Here is a 26,894-nt window from a genome sequence, read left to right as displayed (position 1 = left end):
ATCTCCAGCATCTGCAGACCTCACTTTCTCCTCGAAGATTTCAACCTACTGCGAATCCTCTTACAAGGATGCCTTCCTTGAAGAAGCTCTCTGCCTCTCTCTATAAAGATTTCAGTGAGTCCCTCTCTCACTGCACACCCCAGGTCATCTCCTCTGAACACTCTCTGCTCATTCCTGAAGAAGGGCATGTGCCCGAAACGTCGAATCTTCTGTTCCCTAGATGCTGCCTGACCTGTTGTGCTGTTCCAGCAATAAAGTTTCAGCTTTGATCTCCAGCGTCTGCAGACCTCACTTTCTCCTTAACAGCAGGAGACAAGAGTGGCGGTGGAGGGTTGCTTTTCAGACTGGAGACCTGTCACCAGCAGCACTGTGGGTCCTCTTTTTTTTTTGTTTGGCACTTATATAAATGATTTGGATGAGAATATAGTAGACATGATTGGTAAGTTTGCAGCCGACCCTAAAATCGGTCACATAGTAGACAGTGAAGAATGGTTTCTAAGATTACAAAAGGATCTTAATCAAACGGGTCAATGAGCTGAAAAATGGCGGATGGAATTCAATCTGGGTGAATGTGAGGTATTGCATTTTGGTAGAAGAAATAAGGATAAGGTTTATATAATTAATGGTAGGGCCTTAGGTAGTGTTGTAGAACAGAGTGAGCTAGGGGTTCAGCTATATAATCCTTTGAAGTTTGTCTCACATTTGGACAGGGTTTTTAAAAAGGCATTTACCACACTTGCTTTCATTGCTCAGTCCTTTGTGTATAGGAATTGGGAAGTCATGCTGACATTATACAGAACATTGTCGAGGCCTCTTCTGGAATACTGTGTCCAGTTCTGGTCACCCAGTTATTGGAAGGATATTATTAAGCTGGAGAGGGTTCAGAGATTTACCAGGATGTTGTCGGATATGGAAGGTTTGAGTTATAAAGAAAAGCTGGGATTTCTTTTTCCACCTAGAGTGTACGAGGTTGAGAGGTGACCTTTTATAGAAATTTATAAAATAATGAGGGGTATAAATAGAGTTAACAGTAGTTGTCTTTTCCCTAGGATGGAGGATTTCACGAATAGGGGTCATGTTCAAGGGGAGAGGCATGAAGGGCAAATTTTTTACACAAAAGATGGTACGTGTGTGGAAAGAACCTCTTGAAGAAGTGGTGAATGTGGGAGCAATTAAGATGTTTAAAAGATATTTGGGAAAGGTTTGGAGGGATATTGGCCAGGACCAGGCAGGTGGGACTAGTTTAGTTTGGGATTATGTTCGTCATGGACAGGTTGGACTGAAGGGTTTGTTTCTGTGCAGTATGACTCTGTGACTCTATGATTGGACTGTCATTGCTGAGTTGGATCTTCCATTTTTTTAATACCAGGACACCCTGGCCAGTTTTCCACATTGTCATATAAATGCTACTGTTTTAACTGCACTGGAACAGCTTGGCTAAGGATGCGGCAAGTTGTGGAGCACTCATTTTAAGTACTGTTGTCAGAATGATGACTGGGCCCATGGTCTTCTTAGTATCCACAAACAGAAATTGCTGGAAAAGCTCAGCAGATCTGGCAGCATCTGTGGAGCGAAATCAGAGTTAAAGTTTCGGGTCCAGTGACACTTCCTCAAACCGTCCTCTTCTCAACATGCAGTGTTTTTAGCCATTTTATTGAAATGCTGAGAAGTGAATTGAATTGGTTAAAGACTGGCATCTGTGATGCTGTGCACCAAAGGACGAGAGTTGGCATAACCTGAGAAAAGAGGAGTGTAAATTTCATAGATTTCATAGAATCTGTTTTATACAGTGTGGAATCAGGTCATTTGGCCCATTGAGTTCACATCGACTGTCCAAAGAGCATCCCACCCAGATCCACTCCCAACCCTACTTGTAACCCTGCACTTTGATTTGATTTGATTTATTGTCACGTACACCTAAGTACAGTGAAAAACTTTGTTTACGAGCAGTATAGGCAGATCGTAGTAAGTTAGGACGTACAGATCATTGGGTGTAAAAAAAAAACCTTGGACAAAGGCATACTGGTTGCATCACACAGGGTGTGCGCTAGGCCAGATCAACATTAACAAGATCAGCAATACTTGAAGTTAGAGAGCCCATTTATCAATCTAATAATGGCTGGGGAGTTGTTCTTAAACTTGAATATATGCACCAGCATGTTAATGTAACTTCTGCCAGACGGAAGAGTTGTAGGAAAGCATTACCAGGGTGGGATGGATATTTGATGATGTTGGCAGCTTTTCCTTGGCAACAAGTCATGTAAATTGAGTCCATAGATGGGAGGTTGGCTTCTGTGAAGGTCTGGGCTGTGCACACAATCTTCTGTAGTTCTTCACGTTCCTGGGCAGATCAGTTGCCGTACAGATGCACCTGGACAGTATGCTTTCAATGGTGCATCTGTAAAATTTGGTGAGGTTCCTTGTGGACATGCCAAATTTCCTGAGCTGCCTGAGGAAGAAGAGGCATTGTGCTTCCTTGACCGTCGCATTTTTGTGTGACGTCCAGGTCAGGTTGTCCGTTATCGTCACTCCTTGGAACTTGACTCTCTCAACCTTCTCAACCTCCTCTCCATGGATGTAGATGGGGGGGGGGGGGGGGCATGTTCTCCTCCTTTCTTCCTGAAGTCAGTGTCCTTTCTTCCTGAAGTCAGTGATCAGTTCTTTCATTCTGTAGATGTTGAAAGAGAGGTTTTTAATCATTGAACCACATCATCAAGCCATCTATCTACTTTGTATTCTGCCTTGTCATTGTTTAATTAGATTACTTACAGTGTGGAAACAGGCCCTTCGGCCCAACAAGTCCACACCGACCCGCCACCCACCCAGACCCATTCCCCTACATTTACCCCTGCACCTAACACTACGGGCGATTTAGCATGGCCAATTTACCTGACCTGCACATTTTTGGACTGTGGGAGGAAACTGGAGCACCCGGAGGAAACCCACGCAGACACTGGGAGAATGTGCAAACTCCACACAGACAGTTGCCTGAGGCGGGAATTGAACCCGGGTCTCTGGCGCTGTGAGGCAACAGTGCTAACCACTGTGCCACCGTGCCACCCACATTCATCGTTCCATGGTAGTGTTGTCAGTAAACGTGCAGTTGGTATTCATTTGGCATTTGGCAATACAGTTGTGTACAGGGAGTACAGTAGGGGGCTGAAGACGTATCCTTGTCTATCTTCATTGATTGTGGTTTGTAGGTCAGAAAGCTGAGGATCCAGTTGCACAGGGTGGAGCCGAGATCTAGTTTTCAGAGTTTTGAGATCAGTCTGGAAGAGATAATGGTGTTGAAAGCGGAGCTATAATCGATGAGCAGGAGTCGGAGATAGGTGTCCTTGTTGTCCAGATGCTCTACAGATGAGTGCAGGGCTGGGGAAATATTGTTCACTGTTGACCTGTTTTGCCAGTAGGTAAATTGTAGAGGATCGAGGCAGGCTCAGAGACTAGAGTTGATGTGGGCCATGATCAGTCTGTTGAAGCACTTCATGATTATGGAGGTCAGAGTCACTGGGTGGTAGTCATTAAGGCATGTTGCATTTGCTTTCTTTGGTACTGGGATGATGGTCTTAAAGCAGGTAGGGACTACGTCATGTAGGAGGGATGGTTGAAGATGTCAGTGAATTTCTCTGCCAGGTGATCCACACAGGATTTAAGTATTCAGCTGGAGTCTCCGTCTGGGACCTTGGGTTGGCTCCCAGGAAGACTGATCTGATGTTTGCAGCAGTGGGCACAGGTGTGTCTAGGGCTGACGGGGCAGGTGACACCTCGTCGCTGGCAGTCTGCTTGAACGAAGCATAGAAGGCATTGAGCACATCAGGTAGGATGTGTCTTTGTCCACTATCTTTCTCTGCTTCGTTTTGTATCTCCGGAATGTTGTTTAGGTCTTGCCACAGGTAGCAGGAGTGTGTATGGTTGGTTTGGGCCTTTGAATCGGTCTGGTACTGCCTCTTGGCATTCCTGATGTCTTTGTGGAGGTCATTTCTGGATTTTGTGTATAGGCCTGGGTCGTCTGTCTTGAATGCTGCATGCTTGGCCTACATATTTCTGGACATTAAGGGCAATTTAGCATGGCCAATCTACCTAAACTGCATGTCTTTCCACTGTGGGGGGAAACCAGAGCACCTGGAAGAAACCCATGCAGACAGTTGCCTGAGGGTAAAATCCATCCCTGGCCTCTGGCGCTGTGAGGCAGCAGTGCTAACCACTGAGCCACCGTGCTGCCCCAGTATCAACCAGGATTCTGACTCCTGAACTCTCTGCTAGAAAGTGCAAGTTCAGGGTTGGAACTTGCGTTCAATGTCCCACATTGATGCTACTGCCATTCCATTTCAAGTCTCTCAAAGGCAGAGTGGGTTCTTCTGTAAAGTTTGGAGATGAAGAGTATCTGCAAAGCTATTCCACAAGAATCCGCACTTTCACATTCTTCACATTCATAGAGCCGTGGAATCACAGAATTGTTATGGTGCAGAGGGAGGCCATCCGTCCTATTGTGTTAGCATTGGCTCTTTGAATATTTTCATTTTGTGCCAATCACATGAATTTTCCTCATAGCCCTGTGTGTTGTCCAAGGAAAACAGTCTAATCTCTTCAAACTTCCCTCCTAGCTGTGTCATTCTCTGGAACCATTCTTGCAAACTGTTTCTTTTGATCGTCTGTGAGGAATATTCAGTGCCCAGCCATTAGTCAGCATTGTATTATTTAACTGCAGTCACCAAGGTTAATGATTGAATTGGAAAACTACTTAATTTTAATAAAGCCAATTTTTCTTATATGATCTAGGCAGCTATGAATCTATGACAGCTTTATTGCCTAATGGCTGATGAGTTAAGCAGAACATGGGCAGCCAGGCAGGACTGTTGTAGATAACTTCATTTCCAAGAGCTGGAATAACTTACTCACTGAGCTGTATTTGTTTTTCAGTACCACCTTCTTGCAGGAAGTACTTGTTCTCTGCACTTAGTGAGGCAGATAATGAAACCTCACCTTTTGATGAATCACCTTAAAATTTGTACTTAGTTTCCACCACAACCTGCATAAAAACAAAGTGCACATTTGTATAATTTTTTAATATGCTGACTTCATAACAACTATTTAAACATCAAGATGTTAATTTTTCAGTTCAAAGCGTTTTAAAAGCTTTTTCTTATTTTGGAGCAGAATGTGTAGTTGTTCAGACATAAGTGATTAAAGTACTGAAAAGATACAAGATTAACTATGTTCTCGCATTTCTTGTAATAAAGCATGATTTGAGTGTTCCAAGCATTGATCTTTGAATGAAGTATTTAAGTATCTCTTTCATAGTGTTAGTAAAGAGTCCTCCAGATTCATTGTAACGGAAATAACACCAATAGCTACGTAGGTTGATTTTCACAGTTTAATTACAACAAATTTGAAGACGTGAACTAATTTACAGAAACATTTATTTAAAACATTTATTTTTGTTTCTTGCATTATGAGATGGTTTGTTTTTTGACTTTCTACTGTTCTGCTTCATTTAGAGTCATTGAGTCATACAGCATCCTTCCATCCAACTCATCCATGCCAATCGGGCATCCCAATGTGACATAGTCCCATTTGCCTGCATTTGGCCCATATCCCTCTCAGCCCTTTCTATTCATGTACCCATCCAGATGCCTTTTAAATGTTGTAATTGTACCTGCCTCCACCACTTTGTTCCATACACGCACCACAGTCTGTATGAAAAAGTTATCCCTCAGGTCCCTTTTCAATCTTTGGGTCGAATGACCTGCTTCCACATTGTAAGGATTCTAGGATTCAGTGATTCACCTCTCATCTTAAACCTATGCCCTTAGTTTTGACTCCACCATGCTAGGAAAAAAGCCTTGGGTATTCACTCTATCCATGCCCCTCATGATTTTATAAACTTCTATGAGGTCACCCTTTACCTCTGATGCCCCAGGGAAAGTAGCCTCTCCCTAAAACTCAAACCATCCAGTCCGAGCCACAACCTTCATTTGGTATCACATGATCAATTCTGCATATTTCAACTGAAATTAAATAAATTTAAGCTGTCACTGCTGTTCTAAATATGAAAAAGAATTCAGCAAGGGATGAGTCAGAGATGGATCGTGTAACTGTAAAGAATTCAAAGTATAATTGATGTAATTCGTATGATCAAGAGGAAGTAGAGAGTAGCATTTGCGAAGTCTGCAGTGCAGTGTTCTGCTTATCCTACAAAGAAAAAGGTACAATTGAAACTTGTGTGTTGTCCTGGTGACACTTTCATGTCTCCCTTTAAGTAAATCTTTTTGTCATCATCATCAGAGCTATGATTTTTCAACATGAGTGCTCTATTTAGAAACATCAGTTTTGACCATTCCAGATAACATCATCTGAGAACATAGTGTAGTCAGTTTCCATTTGTTCATTGTCAACACTGGCTGCCTGTTTTTGACTCTACCATTGTCTCTCAATTCTCAGGCTGTTGGTGTAGCATTTTAAATAATTTTATCTTGGGATGTGGATTTTGCTGGCTAGGCCAGTGTTTATTGTTAACCTCTAATTTCCCTGGAGAAGCTGGTGGTGAGCTGCCTTCTTGAAGTGTTGCAGTCCCTGGATTGCAGGTTCAACCACAGGGCTATTAGAAAGGGAATTCTAAGATTTTGAACCAACAACAGTGAAGAAACAGCAATGTAATTTCAAACCAGAATGGTGAGTAGTTTAGAATGGAACTTGCAAGACATGGTATTCCAATGCATCTGCTACCCTTGTTCTTAAATAGGGGAAATCATGAGATTGGAAGTTCCTGATGGAGGATTTTTAGAGTGAATTACTGCAATGCGTTATGTATATAGTACACATTGCTGCCACTGTATATTGGTGGTAAATGGAGTGAACGTTGAAGGGGATGAATGGAGTGTCAGTCCTGTGTTTAGTTCTGAATGGTGTCGAGCTTCATGAGTGTTCTTGGAGCTGTGGTCATCCAGGAAAATGGTGAGTATTTTATCACACTCCTGATCTTTGCCTTGCAGATGGTGGACCAGCATTGGGGAGAGTGGAGGTGAGTTACTTGTTGCAGGTTTCCTAGCCCGTGACTTAACTCTTGTAGCCAAAGTATTTGTATAGCTAATCTAGTTCAGTTTCTGGTTAATAGTATCCCACAGGGTGTTGATAGTTGACAATTTATCAATAGTAATATTATCAAGGTTATCAAGGCATGAAGGTTAGATGCTGTCTTGTTGGAGATGGTCAGTGTCCAGCAGTTGTGTTACTTGAATGTTAACTGGCACTTATCTTACCAAGCTAGGATATTGTTCAGATCTTGTTGCATGTGGATATGGGCTGCTTTAGTGCCTGAGGTGTTGCAAATGGTGCTCAGATTGTGCAGTCCACATATAATGTTATTGGTGATCTTATTGTTCATTTATGAAGCTTCTGAAGGTGATTGGACCTAGGACCCTATCCTGAGGAACTCCTCTGGTTGAGATAACTGAACTCCAATAACCACAACCATTTGCCCTTTGTGCTACGTTTGACTTAAACCACCGCTAAGATTTTTCCCTGATTCCTATTGACTTTAGTTTTGCTAGGACTCCTTGATGCCATTCTTATGTTAGATAAATGCTTCTTGATGTTGAGGGCAGTCAGTCTCACCTCTCCTCTGGAATTCAATTCTTTCGTCCGTGGTGACAAACGTTATAATGAGATATAAAGTTTAGTCGCCTTGCCATTGAAAATGGGGATATATGTGGACCCTTGTGTTCCAGTTAGTTTTTTGATTGTTCGTGCCCAATTATGATGGAATTTGGCAGGACTGTGGGACTTTGACCTAGTTTGTTGTCTATAGATTTGCTTTATTTAATGTATAGCCTACTTACTTCTCCACTTAGCATGGATGTAATCCTTTGCTGTGACTTCACCATTTTGTCACTTTACTTTTAGTATGTGTGGTATTATTCAAGGCATATTCTTTAAACTTCTGATTGAACTAGGGTTTCTTGCTTTATGATTATGGTAGGATAAGGTTTTGCCCAGCCAAGACATTTGATAAATTGACATTTCAGTGTATACATCACCTGAAAAGTACAAAGTTCTAGCAATATTCTTTGTTGAAGGCATTTTACTTTACCCCTTTGTTGATTGGTAAGAATGCATTTACTGTCTCTAATAATTTGTTATTTTCATTTGGAGCCTCTGCATCTGCGGATTGTATCCCTAATCCTGCTAAAATTTACTTCTGCTGAAAATGTAGTCTCTGCCAGTGTTTTTGCTGACACATTGACTAGTCTCTATTGTACAGATTTTTTTAATGTTCCAGGTTTCCATCATTTGTAGACTTTTTTAATTGAATGAATGTTTTGCTACTTTGACAAGAAATATAAGAATATGAGGGAGATTTTCCTTGGGTTTTGCAGAGGAACCTCGATTATCCAAATGAAATGGGCGGGGAGTATTTTGTTCAGATAATCAAATGTACGAATAACACAGTTTAACCAAGCATCGGGACCTTGAGATCTTGTTCGGATAATCTGAAATTCAGATAATCAACATTCAGGTAATCAAGGTTCCTCTGTATATGTGTCGTGAGGAGCATATAAATTCAGGGAAATCAGGTGAGTTCCTTGTGGTTATGTGCAACATTTTGATTTCCCAATAGTCACTAACTCTGATAATCACATCCATGGTATATCCTTCCCAATACATTTCAAAAGTAACAAAATCAAGAGTATACGTATTGCCTCCATCCCATTTCCAACCAGTGACTGTACATTATCTGCAAAGATTTGCATTTTTGTGAATTCTTTATTTTTGTTTGTTGGTACATGATACTTTAACACCTCAAACGCTTTAAGGTTTCTCACTATTACCTTAATTGTTGCTAGGAATAAGGTTGGAGGCTCGTACCAGCATTGATTGTTTCTGTACCTTTTAGGATCTCGAACGAGAAATCTCCTTTCAAGAGGACAGTGGTTTATACTACTACTATTATAAAAAGATGTTGCAGGCAACATCAATTCAAGAAGGTATTTTAAAAAAAAACTCAGTGTATTTTTGATAGTTTTTTTGTCACAAGCCACAATAATTTGAGGTCAGTCATAACCTTTAGTAGATCTTCTTTGTTTTATTGTAGGTGCTTTTTTGCCTTTTCTCTCTGGCCAGACCTTTACTCCATTATTGTCTTGGTTTTTTTTTTCAAAGTTTGTATCTGAAGTGTAATTATTTTGTCTGGATGTTCTAAATTGTAACCTCCGTTAGTTTACTTTTGTGCATGTGGTTTAGTGTTTTATGTCTTTGCAACCCACTGTGCTTTTGGAGCTCTGATATTTTACGTTTGTTGTGCTTCATTGCTAATGACTTCTGAACAGTTATGGTCGCTCATGCATAACCGTGTTACCTTTCACGGACAAAGTGTTGTATCAAAGTGATTCGCTCAGTACATTTAAACCAGTTTAGACCTGTAATTTTTTCATTCTGTATGTCACACTATTTCAATATTCCTGTTTAATGAAAAATATTTTGTTTTACCATTAGGTCTTTTTGAATTGACACATGACAACAAGACATTATCATTGAGGACCCTTAATTCAGTGCAGCAAATCAATCTGTATCCAGAAGTCTTTGCTGGTATATTGTACCGTATTACTGGTAGTCAAGTATGTATCTTCAGGTAGCCAATTATGGTGCATCTTTAGATGCTTAATTTGGATGATATTTCGCTTAACTTTTTTATTCTGACAAAGGCATTAAGAGAATTATTATTAATGTTATCTGGTGTTGGAAGAGTATATCTTTCAAAGTCTTAAAGCACCACTAATGTGGAGAACCTTGATCATCTTTCATGGTGGAGTAACTACCCTTATAGCTTCCTCGTTACTGATTGTTCTGTCTCTCCCCTTTCAATTGCATGTGTCCACTACTACAGAACTCCGTTCATGCTCTGTATTCCTGTTGGTAATATTTGTTAAGTATTCAGTATCTTACTATTATCCCATAACCCATTTAGAGACTTGAGAAAAGCACTGTCATTTTGTCAGCCACCAGCTACAGAATATGAAATGTTCCTATCAACAACCTCACCGAAAGCATTGACCTCACTGAAGTTGTTGACTTGAAATTCAATACTGAACTTGGTTATTAAAATGTAATTTCCATCAGAACAGAATGAGGATCCAGCAGTGGCCATATCTTCAAAATATTGGGGGCAAGAAGTTTTGTCTTTTAACATTTTTTAAATTTAAAAATAAACCCAATATGAGCCACGTGGATTTCATGTTCTATTACCAAGTTCCATTTTTGAATTTGGCCCAAATAAAATAACCTATCATAGCTGGGGAGAAAGAAACAGTTATACAAAATTTGGTCAAAACCATGGAAACTTGTACTCGAACACTAAACTTTAAATCCGTAACATACACAGTTCTCTTCTCAGCTCTATTTGCAATACTAGTTACCTCTCCACAGTAATAACAATGGGGAAGATTGGATTTCAGTACAAAGGTGATGAAACAACAGATGCCTGTCACAAAAATGAGTTAGTTTTTTTGTGAAAAATGGGTTCTGGAAAACAAACATTTTAATGAATGTTTATTAAGGTGATATGTTCTTATTCTAGAGCATTTCTTCAGAAGATCAGTATAATGGTTGTGGGTTTCTGGTCTGCAACATTAATAATACTATTCTTAATAACTTCTAATTAGAGTAAAACAAATTTCTTTGTGCATGTTGATTCCCTGGCACCCAGAGGGAAGTTCAACTTTCAGTGAATATTGCTTGAAGTCAGGACCACAATGTCATCTAATTATCTGAAGGCAGTGTTTTAGAGACGCTACTTCATACACATGTCTATTCTGTGTGAACTTGTTTTGCAGGAACTAGCATTATTAAGTTTTTTTTTGTCCCCATAGGAAGCAATTGAGCCAGTGTATTTTTACATTGGCATAATATTCGGATTACAAGCAGTTTATGTGACAGCACTGTATGTCACAAGTTGGATACTCAGTGGGACATGGATGGCAGGCATGCTTACAGTAGTGTGGTATATTATCAACAGGTAAGCCTGGCTTAGTCTAGAAGTCATTATTTGTACCTTCACAAATAAGGCATCTAATTGAACCTGGTAGAGTGCTCTTGATCAGTATTAAATTGTAGCTTAGAGCATTCATAATTAATTTTTAATCACCTTATCCTAATTAATATTGAATTTCCTTTTTCTGCCATTTTATACTGAAATGTGATATGGTTGTTGAAGATCTCCTTCAAACATTTGCCCACTAATTTCTTACTATTGCCCATTATTTTTTTAAAGCTTGTGACATTTTGTATTTTGTGTGGCATCTTATTAGTGTCTTTTGGAAATTCAAGCATGTTACATCCACTGTTTCTGCTCATTATTTCCTCAAAACACTCGACTAGATTTGTCATAAATACTATTTCTCCTTCATAACTTCTCTTTGATAAAATTACTTAATTTCTATTTGGCAAATTGATTTGCATCTTTTTGAGGGTATAACTAGAAGGTAGTTAAACCCTTGGTAAAACCATACTGACTTTGTCTGATTCTACTGTAAATTTCTAAAGTTCATTGCTAAGATTCATTTAACAATTGATTTTAATATTTTCCTGATGACTGATGACAGGCTCACTGGCCTGTTTTCTCTCTGTCTGTTCTTAAATAGTTGCGTTATATTTCCTAATTTATAACCTGCTGGGATCATGCTAGAATCTAGATGCCAAATTGCAATAAGTATTTCATAGTATGAGTGGTCATGCCTGAGCAGTCTCTTCAAGATGATGTAGTTTCCTTTTATAATATAGATTGTGCAGGAATTCACGGTTTTAATATATTCATAAGCTTTTTCTTTGGCTAATGCATGTTCAAGTAGCTTAATCAAAATTGTCATTCCAGATGTTGAATTAATCTGACTAGTTTATTGCAAAATCTTTCACGCATATCTTACATGACCTTGGGACATCCCAAAGTTTTACAGCCATTGATGTATTTTGGAAATGTAAACGTGGAATCATTTAAAATATAGGAGCAGGAATAGGACGTTTGGCCCTTCGAGCCTATTGCTTCATTCAATATGATCATGATCGATCCAACTCAGTATCTGTTCTCACTTTCTCCCCACACCCTTTCATCTCTTAGCCCTAAGAACTATACCTAACTCCTCCTCAAAAATATTCAATGTTTTGGCCTCAACCGCTTAGTGTGGCAGAGAATTCCGCAGGCTCACCACTCTCTGGGTGAATAAATTTCTCTCCATCTCAGGCCTAAATGGCCTACCCCATATCCTTAGACTGTGGTCCTTGGTTTTGGTTTCTGTAAGGCCTCTCCCTTTCTTCTAAACTCCAGTGGATATGATCCTGACTGATCCAATCTTAGCATCATATGTCAGCCTTGCCATTCCAGGAATTGGTCTATTCAACTTTGTTACACTCTGTCCATAGCCAGAGCATCATTCTTCAGAAAAGAAGACCAAAACTGCACCAGATATGGGGGTCTCACCAAGGCCACATACAATTGCACCAAGCCATCCCTGCTCCTGTACTTGAATCTTCTCACTATGAAGGCCAATATACCACTTGCCGCCTTCATCGCTTGCAGCATGTGCATGTTTACTTTCAGCTACCAGTGTACCAGTCTTATTGCTCCCTCCCCTTTCTCAATCTATTGCCATTCAAATAATAATCTGTCTTCCTGGTTTTGCTGCCAAAGTGAATGCAGTCATTGATGAGCAAATTAGCTGCAATATTACCCAAAGTCCATGAGAGATAAAATATTCCCAGTAATGTTGATTCAGAAAAAAAATCCTGCTGGGAACTTCCTTGCTTTACTGTAAATCATAAGAAATAGGAACAGGAGTAGCCATTTATCTTCTCCAGCCAGCTTCATACAGGAATGTTTAATATCCATTCAATTTAACTTTTCATCCAAAGACAGTCCCTCCAATCATGTGACACGTCCTCAGTACTACGGTGTTGTATCTGCTAAGATGCTTCAGTTTCTGCACTGGGCCTTGAATCTACAACTTGCTGACTAACAGTGAGCCAAGCCTGACACCTACACTTAGAATTAAGAATTGAATTGCCATATCTAATGTTCTTCTGATTTTGTTATTTATTTTAGGATCGATACAACCAGAGTGGAATATACCATTCCTTTAAGAGAAAATTGGGCATTACCATATTTTGCATTACAGGTTGGAGCACTCACAGGCTATATGAAGACCAATGTTAATTCTACTATGGAGGTGAGTGTGGTGAATTTAGTTTACCTTTTTTGTGATATTTTGTTTCTAAATAGAAAGTTTGCATATTTATACAACCTATATTTTTAACTCCTGTTTTTAATTTTTAACTGTTGCCTCCAATAGTAACACACATAATTATATGTTAGGTCCTTCATGTAGAGTCATACAGTCATACAGCAGGGAAACAGACAATTTGGTTCAAGTCATCCATGCCGACCAAGTTTCCCAACTTAAACTAGTCCCATTTGCCTGCGCTTTGCCCATTACCCTCTAAATCTTTGCTATTCATGTACCTATCCAAGTGTCTTTTAAATATTGTGACTGTACCTGAATCTACTATTAACTCTGGCAGTGCATTCCATATAAGAACCACTCTGTGTGATAAAAGTTGCTCCTCCAGTTCCTTTTAAATCTTTCTCCTTTCACCTTCAATCTCTGCTCTCTAGTTTTGAACTGACCTACCCTAGGGAAAAGACCATTGCTATTCACCTTATCTGTGCCCCTGATGATTTTCTAAATCTCTATAAGATCACCCCTCAGCCTCCTATGTTCCAGTGACAAAGATCCTAGCCTGTCCAGCCTCTCTGTACAATTCGAATTCTCTAGTCCTGGTAATATCCTTGTAAATCTTTTCTGCACTCTCTCTAATTTAATAATATCCTTCCTATTGCTGGATGATTAGAACTGTACACAGTACTCCAAAAGTGACCACATCAACATCCTGTACATCTGCAACATGATGTTCTAACTCTTATAGACAATGGTCTGAGCCATGAAGGCAAGTATGCCATTTGCCTCTTTACCACTCTGTGTATCTATGACGCAACTTTCAAAGAACTATGTACCTGCACCCCTAGGTCTCTCTGTCCAATAATACTCTCTAGGACCCTACTGTTAACTGTGTAAGTCCTGCCTTTCTTTGTCTTACCAAAGTGAAACATCTTGCATCTTTCCAAATTAAGCTGTATCTTCCACTCCTCAGCCCATTGATTCAATTGATTAAAATCCCTTTGTAATTTTAGATAACCTCTTTCACTATCCGCTATACCACCAATTTTGGTGTCATCTGCAAACTTACGAACTATGCTTCCAAAATTCTTATCCAAGTCGTTTATATAAATGTCAAACAACAGTTGACCCTGCACCGATCCCTGTGGAACACTGCTGGTAATAAGCCTTCAGTCTGACAAAACGACTCCCCACACCACCACCGTCTGTCTCTCACTATCAAGCCAATTTTGTATCCAATTGGCAAGTTCTCCCTGAATCCCATGTGATCTAACAATTCCATCAAGGGGATCATCCCCTTCTTATTTCTGCTTTCCACCCAGATAGCTTCATGGATGATTCTCCAGGAATGTCCTCTACAAGTACAGCAGTAAAAGTAACGTTTTCCCTAATCAAAAACGTCACTGTCCATCCTGTCTTGCCTCCCTTCCTATCATGTCTAAACCCTGGAACATTGAGCTGCCAGTCTGATCCCACCCTCAGCCATGTTTTTGCAATAGTTTTGATTATCCTGGTCATATGTTCCACCTTACCTGTGAGACCTCTAGTATTGAAATAAATGCAGCTTACTCCTTCAGAATGCGCTTATTCTCTAACGCGCTCTTGCTGCCAAATGAATTAACTTGCTCCCTTTAACTTCCGAGCCATCTTCACTTGTCTCTCTCTATCCTCACAACTGTTTAGGATTCCCCTACCCCCGCTCCCCACTTCATGCTAGTTTAAAGGCTGTCCAGTAGCTGTAATAAATCTCCCCACCAGGATGTAGTCTCCCTCCAGTTCAGGTAAAATCCATCCCTTTTGAACCTTGTACGTTTCTCATTTTCAACAATTCATACAATTCCCTTTTTAAAATTGCTTATGGGATCAACTTCCACCACCTTATCAGGTAGGACATTCCAGGTCCTGACAACTCAGATGGTTGGAACTCTCATCATCGCCCCACTGGATTTTCTCCTAATTTTGAGTTCACGAGCTCTCGTTATTGACCTAGCTGCCATATCCATTCCATCAACGTCTCTAAAGTTAAAAATCACACAACATCAGGCTATAGTCCAACAGGTTTAATTGGAAGCACTAGCTTTCGGAGTGCTGCTTGTCCATCCGGTGATTGAAACCACCTGATGAAGGAGCAGTGCACTGAAAGCTAGTGTTTCCAATTAAACCTGTTGGACTATAACCTGGTGTTGTGATTTTTAACTTTGTACACCCCAGTCCAACACCGGCATCTTCAAATCAATAACTCTCTTTGCCTTGAAAAGCTTTATGTGGGACTCTGTTTACTTCTCTGTTCCAAGAGCAACAGATCTCACTTTTTCAAACATCTCCAAGAACTGAAGTCCCTCATTCCTGATAACATCCTGTTAAAACACCGAGGCTAGTACAGGACTCTGAGACAATCGGTCAGCAGCACCTAGAGGATACCAAGGCTCTAGGAGAAACAAAGTAAAAACTGATGATTTAATTGTTTATCTTATTCTTAAGTGGTAAAGTTCATTGGATTTTAATGCTTATATTACTACGGTTAGCAGTAGTAAGAAGTGACACTCATTTATTAAATAGTTAACTGTATGATTAATTAATTAGTTAAGATACAACAGAGATGGCAGGACAAGTGATGCGCGATGTGTTGCAGTTGCAGAATGGAGGAGCTCCTGGATACGAGTGTGATGAAACACATTTGAGAAATGTTTGCTGCTTCAGTAACTTCAGCTCAAAGTTTGTTAGAGGGGTGGCTCTTAGTTATGGTGGCCTTAGTACAATAGAATAAGATTATCTAAGTTAATGAAACCAGGATGTAGAAGTCTTTTGAGTAATGGTGAGAAATGATAAATGCAAGAAGTCACTCCTGAGAATGGTTGACAGACTCTCTAACAATAACCAGATAGCAGGATAAAGGAAGAAATAGCAAGATCTTGTCAGAAAGCTATGATGATTATCTTGGGTGATTTTAATATACATAATTGATTTAGAAAGAAAAACTGATGAATGTAAGAAGTAGGAGCACGAGTAGGCAATTCAGCTCCTCAAGTCATCCCCACTATTCATCAGGATCATTGTGATCTGCTTCAGGCTTCAATTCCTTATCCCTCACCTCTCTGATATTTCAAAAATCTTCTAGCTCTCTTGAAATACCTTTAGTCATCTAGCTTCCATAACTCCCTGAGATAGACAGGTTCAGACATTCACTGCCTTCTGAGAGAAGAAATTCCTTTGCATCTCAGTTGTAAGTGAATTGTCCTTTTCTCTGTCACTATATCTCCAAGTTTGAGATTCCCCCACTAGTGCACACATTTTCTCAACAACTACTCTATCAAGCTCCCTCAGAATCTTGTTAGTTGCAATAAGATCACCCTTCATTCTTCTAAAGTCTAATGAATAGAGACCTAACCTGTTTGGCCGTTCTTGATAATCAACTCTTTCATCCCAGCGAGCAGCTGAGTCGATCTCTTTTGAACTGCTTCCATTGTCTGTATATTCTTTCTTAACGTGGGGACCAAAGCTGTAAAGAGTACTCTACGTGTAGCTTCATCAACATCCTGTGCAGCTGCAACAAGAATTTCGTATTATTAAATTCCAACCCTTGAACAATAAAAGCCAAAATTCCATTTGTTACCTTAATTACTTGCTACCATTTTGTCTATCATGTACAAGATCACAAGATCCCTCTGGGCTGCGTATTTTTGGAATCTGTCTCCATTTTACTAACAGATTGCCTTTTTGATTCTTTCTATCAAAGTGCTTGACCTCCAATTTCTTCACGTTAAGCTCTATTTGTCAAGTTTTTGCCTGCTCACTCAACCTATCTGTATCCCTTTGCAGACTAATCACAACATGGCCTCCCACTTATGTTTGTATTGTCAGCAATTTTGGATGCATTACACTTTGACCCTCTTCCAAGACTTTAATATAGAATGTAAATTATTGAGGCCCTAGGACTGATCTCTGCAGCTTACCATCAGTTGTACATTTCGAAAAAAGGCTCATTGATAACAATGTTCTGTTCTGTGTGTTAATCAATCCATGCCAACACATTGCCCCCAATTCCGTCAGCTTCTACCTTATGCAATCACTTTTTTAACGAAAACCTTCTGTAATCCATATACACTACATTTACTGGTTCCTCCTTATCAACTCTGCTTGTTATATCCTGAAAGAACTCGAGAAAATTTTGTCAAACATGATTTCCTTTTAATAAAAAACGTTAACTCACTTTGATTGTGTTAAGTGTTTCTAAATGTCCTGCTATTTCTTCTTTAATAATTCATTTAACAATTGACATTTTCCCAATGTCAGATGCTTGGTCACATGACCTATAGCTTCTGTTTTCTGACTCCCTCCTTTCTTGAACAAGGGTGTGTGTAATGGAATATTTCAGTCATTTCAACCACTATCTCGGCAACCATTTCCTTTCAAACCCTTGGATGTATGTCATCGGGTTCTGGTGACTTGTCTGCCTTTAGTCCTTGTAATTTGTCAAATACTTTGTCCCTTTATGATATACTTTGTTACAAGATCAAGATGTGTTAAAGGTAGAATTTCTTTTGGGATAGTTTCTTAAAACAGAACATTCTGGAGCCAACCAGAGAACAAGCTTGGTTTTATGCAACAAGATAGGATTGATTAATTAATCACCTCATAAATAAGGCATGCCTAGGTAGCCTGAATAACTGAATTTTATATTCAGTTTGAGGCAGAGAAGAATGGTTCCAAGACTAGTATTTTAAACTTAACTAGGGACTTTTATTTTCTGTTCTTTAATTGGATGTGGGTGTCATTGGCAAGAACAGCATTTGTTGCCCATTGCTCATTGAACTGTTTGACCTTTTAGGCCATTTTATAGAGCAGTTGTATGTCGGGAGTCATATGTAGGTTAAATCAAGAAAGGACAGCAAATTTCTTTCTCTGGTAAACCAAATGGATTTCTATGCCAATTGAGAGTGATTACAGGATTGCTATTTGACCCGCTTTTAATTCCAGATTTTATTGCATTCAGGTTTATAATTGACCATGGTGGGGCTCAAAACCAGAACATTAATCTAGGACTTTAGAGTCCTAGCCCAATGACATTACCCCTACCGTATTGTCTCTCCTCATGAGTAGGAATAGACTGCTCAGCCCTTTGAGTCTACATTACCATTTGCTACAATTCTGGCAAACTATCCACATTGGTCCCTTTTTGCCATCCTATCTCCATATTCCTTTACATCAGGGCTTCCAAAATGGGAGTCCGGAACCCAAGTGGAGTTGAGACTGAAATTTTGATGTAGTGTGACTCACATGAATCTCTGCCCAAGTCATAACGGATGGCGTACTTGCATCTACTTTATTAAGTTTCTTTTCGGTTTCAGTGAGATCTCCTCTCATTCTTCAAAACTCTTGAACGTACAGGTCTAGTTTCCCCTGTCTCTTTCCAAAAGACAGTCCCACCATCCCTGGAATAATTCTGGTGAACCTACATTGCACCCTGTTTATGACCATAATGGAGTTCTGAAGATAAAGAAGACCAAAAGAGTGCACACTACTCCAAACTAAGGTTCTATACAATTAAAGACTTTGCAACTTCTGTAGTCAAATCCTGTTGTGATAAAAGTCAACATACCAAGAGCCTTCCTAATTTATTCCTGCACCAATAAGTTAGTCTTCAGTGACTGAATACAATATCCAGTTCTTTTTGTATACCTGCACCTTCTAATCTCTTTATGAAATCTTCTGCACCGCTCTCCCTCCTACCAAAGTGGATACCCTCAACTTTTTTTCCACATTATATTTCATCTGCCATTTTATTTCCCACTCATTTAAATTTGACCAAATTCCCTTGAAGCCGCTTTGAATCTTATTGCAACACACTCCCAAATAAGTTGGAGATATGGCATTTGATTTCCACATTCATATACTGTGAACAAGTGTGGTCCAAGTACTGAGCCTTGTAGTATCCCAGTAGTCACAGCCTGCCAATGTGAGAATGACCTGTGTATCACTAGTCTGTTTTCTGCCTGTAAGCCAATACTTAAACCATGCTCGTACATTTATCTCCTATCTCATGGATTTTAACATTGTTATCTAACCTCATCTGGGTGACTTTATCAAAACCTTCTGACTCTCTCTTTTCAATTCTATTAGTAACATCCTCAACAAACCCAGACTCAATTTCTCACTCTCAAATCCATGCTGATTATTCTCATTAAGATTATTATTACCCAAGTGTTCATTTATCAATTCCTGGATATTAAATGCTATTATTTTCCCTACTATTGATATAAGGCTAACAGATTTGGAGCTCACTATTTTCCTTCTCCCACTCTTCCTAAATACTGAGGTGGCTTTGCTATTTTCTAGTCTGTGGGAATGACTCTAGAATCCATATAACTTTGGAAAATCATCACTAATGCATCCCCTATCTCCAAAGACACCTCTTTTAATACTCTAGGACACATAATATCAGGTTGTGTAAACTTATTAGCCCAAGGTCTCATTCATTCCTCCAATACAGCCTACTTGCCAACACAGATTTCCTTCTATCATTCATTTTCCCTTAGATCAGTAATTCTCGGAAATTTCTTCTGTTTTCCTCAGTGGAGCCAGGTACCAAGTAATTGTTTAAATTCCCTGCCGTTTCTCCATTCCCCATTGTAAATTCTTCTGATTCTGCCTGAAATGGACCCACATTTGATTTTTTATGTACTTATAGAGTACTTTTTAGTGGGAATTTTTGCTAGTTTATATCTACAGTTGGTTCTGCTATAACACGGTAGTTCCGTTCTCGTTCAACCCCATGTTATGAGAAAATTGCGTAATAGCAGCACTAAACTAATTGGGTCAGAATTGCATTATAACCAATATATGCTTTAAAAGTTTGCACTATAGAAACAGTGTCCTCAGTTCATCGATTGTGTTATTGTGAATTCGCATTGACAAAACGTGCATTATAGAACCACCTGTATTGAATTCTCTCATTGTCACTTTTTTGGTCACCTTTTGATGTGTTCTAAAAAAGGGCAATTATGAGGGTATAAAAGCAGAGCTAGTTAAATTGTGCTGACCAATTAGGTTTAGGGATAAGTCAAAAGAGTTACAATGGCTGATATTTTAAGAGATATTTCAGAATGTACCAAATCGGTTAATTTCAGTGATTAACTAGAAAAAGCATACAATTGTGTAATTAGCAAGTCAGAACATTGGACAGAATATAAAAAGCAGAAAAGAATGACAAAACTATTAAAAGGAGAGAAACATTCAGACATGAGAGAATGCTAGCTAGTTGAGAGTGTGAGGGAAAGCTAACTAGAAATACAAAAGCAGTAAGTGTTTTTATCAGAATGGGATCACAGTGCAAAAAGTGTGGAAAGCATTGCTTTCTATCACTGGTATTTAGAAATCTGTCAATCTGTATCTTAAACATACTCAATGAGTGAATTTTTGTAGCCCATGTTGAGTAGAAAATTCCAAAGATTCACAAGCCTCTGAATTAAAAAATATCTTCATCTTTGTCCTATGTCCCTCCCCACTTACTTTGCAACTGTGGCCCCTCATTCTAGACTCCTCAACCAAGGGAATGATCATTTTACCAAAGATTTAGCAAGCAAGCTTTGGTCCTTTGGATAGCGGGTCTAAGGAATTAATAGTGTAAAATAAGGAGATAGCAGACAAATTAAACAGGTATTTTGCATTGGTTTTCATGTAGATGATACAAATGACATTCTAGAAATAATTGTAAAACAGGAAATGGGAGAGGAAAAAATTACCAAGTGGTACTGAGCAAAATATTGGAGCTGAAGCCTGACATGTGCCTGGGTCATTGTGGAGCTAAAAGAAATGCCTAGTGAGGTAGTTGACATGATGGTTTTTATTTTCAAAACTCCCGAGATTCAAAGAAGGCTCCATTAGATTGAAAAGTAGTGAGTATGTCAAAATGGGAGGAAGACAAAAAGTAGAAAACTACAAACCAGTTAGTTTAATAGATGATATAGGGAAGGTTTCAAAGTTATTATCAAAGACATTATAACAGGGTACTTGAAAATTTTCAAGATAAATATTCAAGAGTTAACATGGTTTTATGTAAAGGAGATCACCTTTTACCAATTTATTGGAGTTCTTTGAGGAAGTAACGTGAGCTGTGGAAAAAAAGGAAGTAGAATGTGTGGTTTTGTTTTCAGACTTTCAAATAGCATTTGATAAGGTGCCAAATCAAAGATAATTGCAGAAAATAACAGCTCATGATATGGGGGTAACACATTAGCATGGATAGAAAATTGGCTCCTGAAAAGAGTAGCCATTATACATGTAAGTTGTGTAGTCAAGTAGATCTTAAATTGAGATTTGTGTATAGGATATTGGGTAACAAAGCTAATGTTGTTATTTCCTCCCACCTAGGTATTTTCATATCTCCTGATGTGTGCCTCTACCTTTGCCTTTATAATGATGTGGGAGATTAGTCACTATGTACTGTTTGTACAAGCCTTCAGTGTTTTCCTGTTGGATTGCCTGGATCTAATTCAAAGCCGCAAGGTATGTGCAAAATAGAGTATAAATTCTTGTTAGGAAGAGAAAGAGTGGACAAAAGGAAGGAAACTGAAGTTAACTAGAGCTGACCACAACATATTGATCATGCACATTTTGGTAATGGTGGTGGCCAAGTTTAAATCATTGCAACTTAATTTTTTGAAGGAAAATCTTGTGTTTGTGGAGTGTGTTTTCATGATAACATACATACACTCTGATTTTGTATCATGATATTCCTGTAGCTCACATAGAGATTGATAGTAAAAGAGTGGCTGACTCATACTGATCTTGAACAACACTGATTCAGAACTCCACCCCAAGAAGTTTTAATATTGCTGGATCCAGCACAGTGATTGCTTCAGAATCCACAGCGTGTTGTTTGTATTAGAAGTGCTTTTAATTAATGGTGTCCACCTGACCCAAGCAGGTAGATTTTTGCTAGCAAGTATGTTTAATACTTCTATCACGGTATGAAATAAAGGGCTCTCTGTTTCATCTGAGACTGTTCAATTGTTGTGCATCACAGGCACAGAAAATGTGTATATAATAGTGTGCATACTTGGCTTTATGCAATAGCTGACTTTTAACAAATGGCATTCAACCAATTATTAGTGGTTCTTGGCTGTTTGGGTGGATCTAATGCAAACACCAGACTGAATAAATTCAGTCAGTGACTTCCTGGAAAACAGCGATAGCCTGAAGCATATAGCTGGATATTATTTTATTTGTAATGGTGCAGTGGCTATGACTATTGATGAATAATTTTATCTATGACTATGAAACAAAATGCTAAAATTATTATTTCTCAGCAATGTTTGGATTATTAATACAGGTCTTTGAAAACTAATTGCTAAAAGTCATAAAGTTATCTTTTGATTCTTGATGACTTTGTAAAGCAGGTGGAAGAAAACAACATTGACTTTTTTTCAAATTATATAGAACCAATGCAGTGCACCATAATTATTTTGTCATCTGGCTGAACACAAATAAAGAAACATACTGAACATAATAGCAAGTTATTTTTCTGTAGCTTTGCTATTTCTGTTGTGAAATTGTTAAAGATTATCCTCATATTTCTTTTGCAGGTGGCTGATGTGTACAGGATGTATTTAGTGTGCCTTGCACTGGGCTATTTTATACAGTTCAGAAATTCTGCTTTGCTGGCTTCCCCATTGCTAAGCTTCATTTGTGGTTCTCACCTTGCAAAATACATTCAGGTAATAAAATGGGCTTGTAAGCCTAATAACTTAGTGTTTTAAGATTTTGATTAAGTATATTAATACCAACTTCATTTTGTCCCATTTAATACAACCAATTATAGAAAAAGTGTTTTTTGCTCAAAGCATTGGCCTAGATTTTCATCTTTACGCGATCAATAATTATGTAATTGGCCATTTCCCAACATCATCATCATCATCGTGCTGTCTGCCGTCAGTGCCCATTCACAATATGGCGACTTGTTGGAGTCATTGCAGGAATAGAAGTAGTGTGATGCTGGACGGAAGGCATTATAGTGCCTTCATTCACTGGAATGAGTCGAGTGTGGTGTGCTGGAAAAGCACAGCAGGTCAGGCAGCATCCGAAGACCAGGAGAATCGATATTTCAGGCAAAAACCCTTAATCAGGAATGAGACTGTGAGCTGAGGAAGTGGTGAGATAATTCATTCACTGGAATGTTAGCTCAGCCTGTACATCAGTACTGGTTTTCCTAATCTTCGCCCCCCCCTTCATCCTTCTTTCCCACCCACTCTGCATTTGATATTCCCTGCTTGTCTTAGCATATGTGTGCACCTAGTAGCCTTATTAGAATATTGGAAAGTCTGAAAGTGTCAATCAAACAAACAACCATTCGTAGTTCGTTTGAGAAAGATCCTATTTATGGTCAAAGAACTGTCAAGCAATAGCCATTCGCAATCTTTTTAGGAGCTCATAAAACTCTCAATCAAATCCATTGACAGTTGTATCAACAACTACTGCTGAGCTGCATTCATTAGTGAGGTTTACAGTTCAATCAAGCATTCAAACTGAAATTCCATTTCACACCTGTCTATGGCTGAATACATTAAAATAGAGGAACAGTTGGGTTATCAACCAAGAAGTTAGTCATCCGAACCATTGCTTCAAATGCAGTGTAGTCAATCACTGCAAAGATCAAAGCATGAGGCAACTGTCACATTAAAATTTGAATCTTGAATTTTCTGCATGTTGAATGCAGAAGACCACTTAACAACCTTATCCACACCCCAGCCAGCTCATGGTATTCCAGGTGTAGTCATACACTGTTCTCGTCCAGCTCACCCACCTGCTTCTGAAGACATTTTCACTTTCACAATACTTGTCAATTTAATAGCTGTTTACGTTTTCTGAACAAACCTATTATTTAATCTCTGTATTTTAAAAATACTTATCATAAAACATCTAATTGTGACATGTGAAGGTATTAACATCTTTTGAATTTGGCTTCAAAATGTTTCCTGCTCTAGTCTCGGAATTCCCCATGATATATGACACGTGTCAGGCTATGAACCATATTTTCTTCCAAGACAAGGCAGACTCGTAAAAAAAGCAGGGGGTCTAAAATTTCCACTTCTAGAATGGAGCAGGTAAGGACACGATTGCTGCAAGCAGGCTTCCTACTTGCTCTCTTATCCTGCTCTTCAAAAATTGCTACAAAATGGGAGTGTAGCCCAAAATTCTGCAACTGAGTTCTACTTAACATTTTTATATCCCATCCCTCCCCTTTAGTTCCAACACAACAGAGGAATGAAAATCTATCTGTGTTGGAAACAATCTGGTCAAGTTTTCTTTATAAAGTAGAGTTAGTTTAAAACTTTCTGAGCATGATGTGAGTTTTAGTCCTGTTTTATTAATGACTAATTTTCCCCTTTTCTTTAACAGCAAAATCTAAAGAAAGGTCATTTTGTGGCAAGACTGATGAAATTGCTGCTTCATTTCTATTTGGTTTTCACAGTTTCAGTCACTTTAAATCTTGTAATAAAAGTAAGTATGAGATACAGCAGATTGGTATGTATTTTTTGACATTATTATCTTGCATTGCATTTGTGGAAGACCAGTTATACCTTATTTCAATAACTTCAATGGGAACATGGTATTCAAAGAAGGACCACGAGTGGAATTTTAGAGGGGCCTGAATAACATGGGCAATGTTGAAGTCTGTGGCAGAATCACCTGAGAAGTCTGGCGAGACCTACCTCAACATTGGGACCAACTTGCTGTATCCTTTATACAGCTGCCAAGTGGCGAGGAAAGTTTCCTGCTGGGCAGTGGCGAGTTGCCAATTATGGGGAATTATTGATGGTTAGTTTCCTTAGCAATGGTACAACTCACTTCACTTAATATTCAACTTCCTGTCTAACCACATCCAGCGAAGAAACTAGATGTTGAGAATTCTTGATGTGGAAATTGGACCAGTTACTGCCATGTTCCTCAGTAACAGACAGCATCTCCGGGACAATGCATGTGGAGTAACTGCAAGTACCCCTCCATTCACGGACATTAGCATTTGATACTTACCAACCTTTGACAATCCTCATGACACTTCTCTTATGTAATTGCAGGACAATTAGGAAGCACAGATGTGCATTACAGGGCTTTCTGGCAACTAGTGTTGAAATACTGCTGCACGAATATCTTGGGATGCACGGATGGACCTAGCTCATGGATTGGACCAAGCTGCATCTCATGGCTGCTTGCTTCCTTAGTGCTCACTTAATTAGTGCCAACCTGCATAGTCACAGCAAGCCTTCCTTGCCTTTCTGTGTCAATTAACACAGTCATACAACCAGCCACCTTGTCTTGCTGGCCAACAGAACTCACCCTTTGCTTTATGGCAGTGCGCTACGTCATACCTGTACCATGTACCAAGCAAATACACTGCACATACAGCAACCAAACAGCTGTGCCTCAAAGTCTAGCAGTGTAGTCCTTACCAAAGTCCTTGGAGGCACCTGTCAGTCAGAGGATCCTGCTACAGTAAGTTGAAAGGCAGACACCAATACCATTCCAAGAGATTGGCAACAATTAGGTTCTTGGTCAGGATATCCATGCCTCTGAAGTCTGCGAATGAGTCAAGGTGAGTTCTGTGGCCTCATAGCAGCCAGTCAGGGGGAAGGCTAACACAGTCAGGGTGATGTACAGACATCAGTCAGGAGTCTGGGCACTACTCGTCTGGGGAATGGGGGAGGAGGCATAGGATACTACTGCTGTGGGGACTTAGGGCTACAGGCTTTGGGATAGGGGCTGCCAGTTGTAAAGGGGGCAACTGGATTTGTAACATATTTATATGTAGAATATGGTTGGGAACTGTGTATTGAGAGGAGTGGGGTCATCTATGATCAGGAGCGCCCTGGCTTCAGAAGCAGGTAGGTGAGCTGGGCGAGGATAGTGTATGACTACCCCTGGAATTATCACCTTTTGTACCATGAGCTGGTTTGGGTGTGAGTAAGGTTAAGTGCCAACTCAAGTAGCAGGTTGAGAAGTGACTTTGGGAGGTGTGAAGCTGATGAGTCACTTTCAAGGCTATCAGAAAGTCAATCTGAATGTTTGGGCCCTCAGTGACACAAAGGAAGAGGCTGGAAGCCACTGCTGAGTGTTCGCTGGCATTTGAAAGTGCAAGTTGGGAAAGAAGATGATTGTAACATGAGTGGGAGGGTACGTTCCTCAATTTGAGGGAGAGGGCTGCAAGAAACACCAATGTGAGACCATAAGACATAGGAGCAGAATTAGACTATTTAGCCATCATATCTGCTCTACCATTCAATCAAGGCTCATAAATTTCTCAACACCAATTTTGTGTCTTTTCCCCATAACCCTTGATCTACTTACCAATCAAGAAACTATCTCTATCTTAAACACACTCAATGACTTGTCCTATACAACCTTCTGCTGATTCAACCCCCTGCCCGAAAAAATTCCTCCTCATATTAGTTCTAAAGGGTTACCTCTTCATTCTGAGGCTATGCCCTTGGGTTCTGGTCTCTACCACTAGTAGAAACATCTTCTCCACATCCCCTCTGTCCAGGCTTCTCGGTATTCTCTAAGTTTCAATCAGATCACCCCCCTCATCCTTCTAAACTCTATCTTTTACAGACCCAAAGTCTTCAACCGCTCCTCATATGAAAAGCCTTTCATCTCCAGGATCATTCTTGT

General features: G+C 39.4%; 1 protein-coding gene across 3 annotated transcripts in view; it reads left to right on the top strand.

Annotated features, from left to right (window-relative positions):
• LOC122548984 (probable C-mannosyltransferase DPY19L4) overlaps positions 1-26,894 on the top strand; it is a 100,833-nt gene that overhangs the window by 27,167 nt on the left and 46,772 nt on the right. For all 3 annotated transcript variants that reach the window (XM_043688046.1, XM_043688045.1, XM_043688044.1), the window contains exons 4-10: positions 8,897-8,987; positions 9,496-9,617; positions 10,869-11,014; positions 13,094-13,217; positions 21,597-21,731; positions 22,811-22,942; positions 24,624-24,725. In XM_043688046.1, the coding sequence (XP_043543981.1) occupies positions 8,897-8,987; positions 9,496-9,617; positions 10,869-11,014; positions 13,094-13,217; positions 21,597-21,731; positions 22,811-22,942; positions 24,624-24,725 (852 nt within the window). The remainder of the gene's footprint in view (positions 1-8,896; positions 8,988-9,495; positions 9,618-10,868; positions 11,015-13,093; positions 13,218-21,596; positions 21,732-22,810; positions 22,943-24,623; positions 24,726-26,894) is intronic.

The sequence above is a fragment of the Chiloscyllium plagiosum genome, chromosome 4 (assembly GCF_004010195.1).
Source record: "Chiloscyllium plagiosum isolate BGI_BamShark_2017 chromosome 4, ASM401019v2, whole genome shotgun sequence".
Taxonomy (NCBI): domain Eukaryota; kingdom Metazoa; phylum Chordata; class Chondrichthyes; order Orectolobiformes; family Hemiscylliidae; genus Chiloscyllium; species Chiloscyllium plagiosum.
Note: the sequence above shows the minus strand (reverse complement) of the source record. Positions and strands in the feature narration are given on the sequence as shown.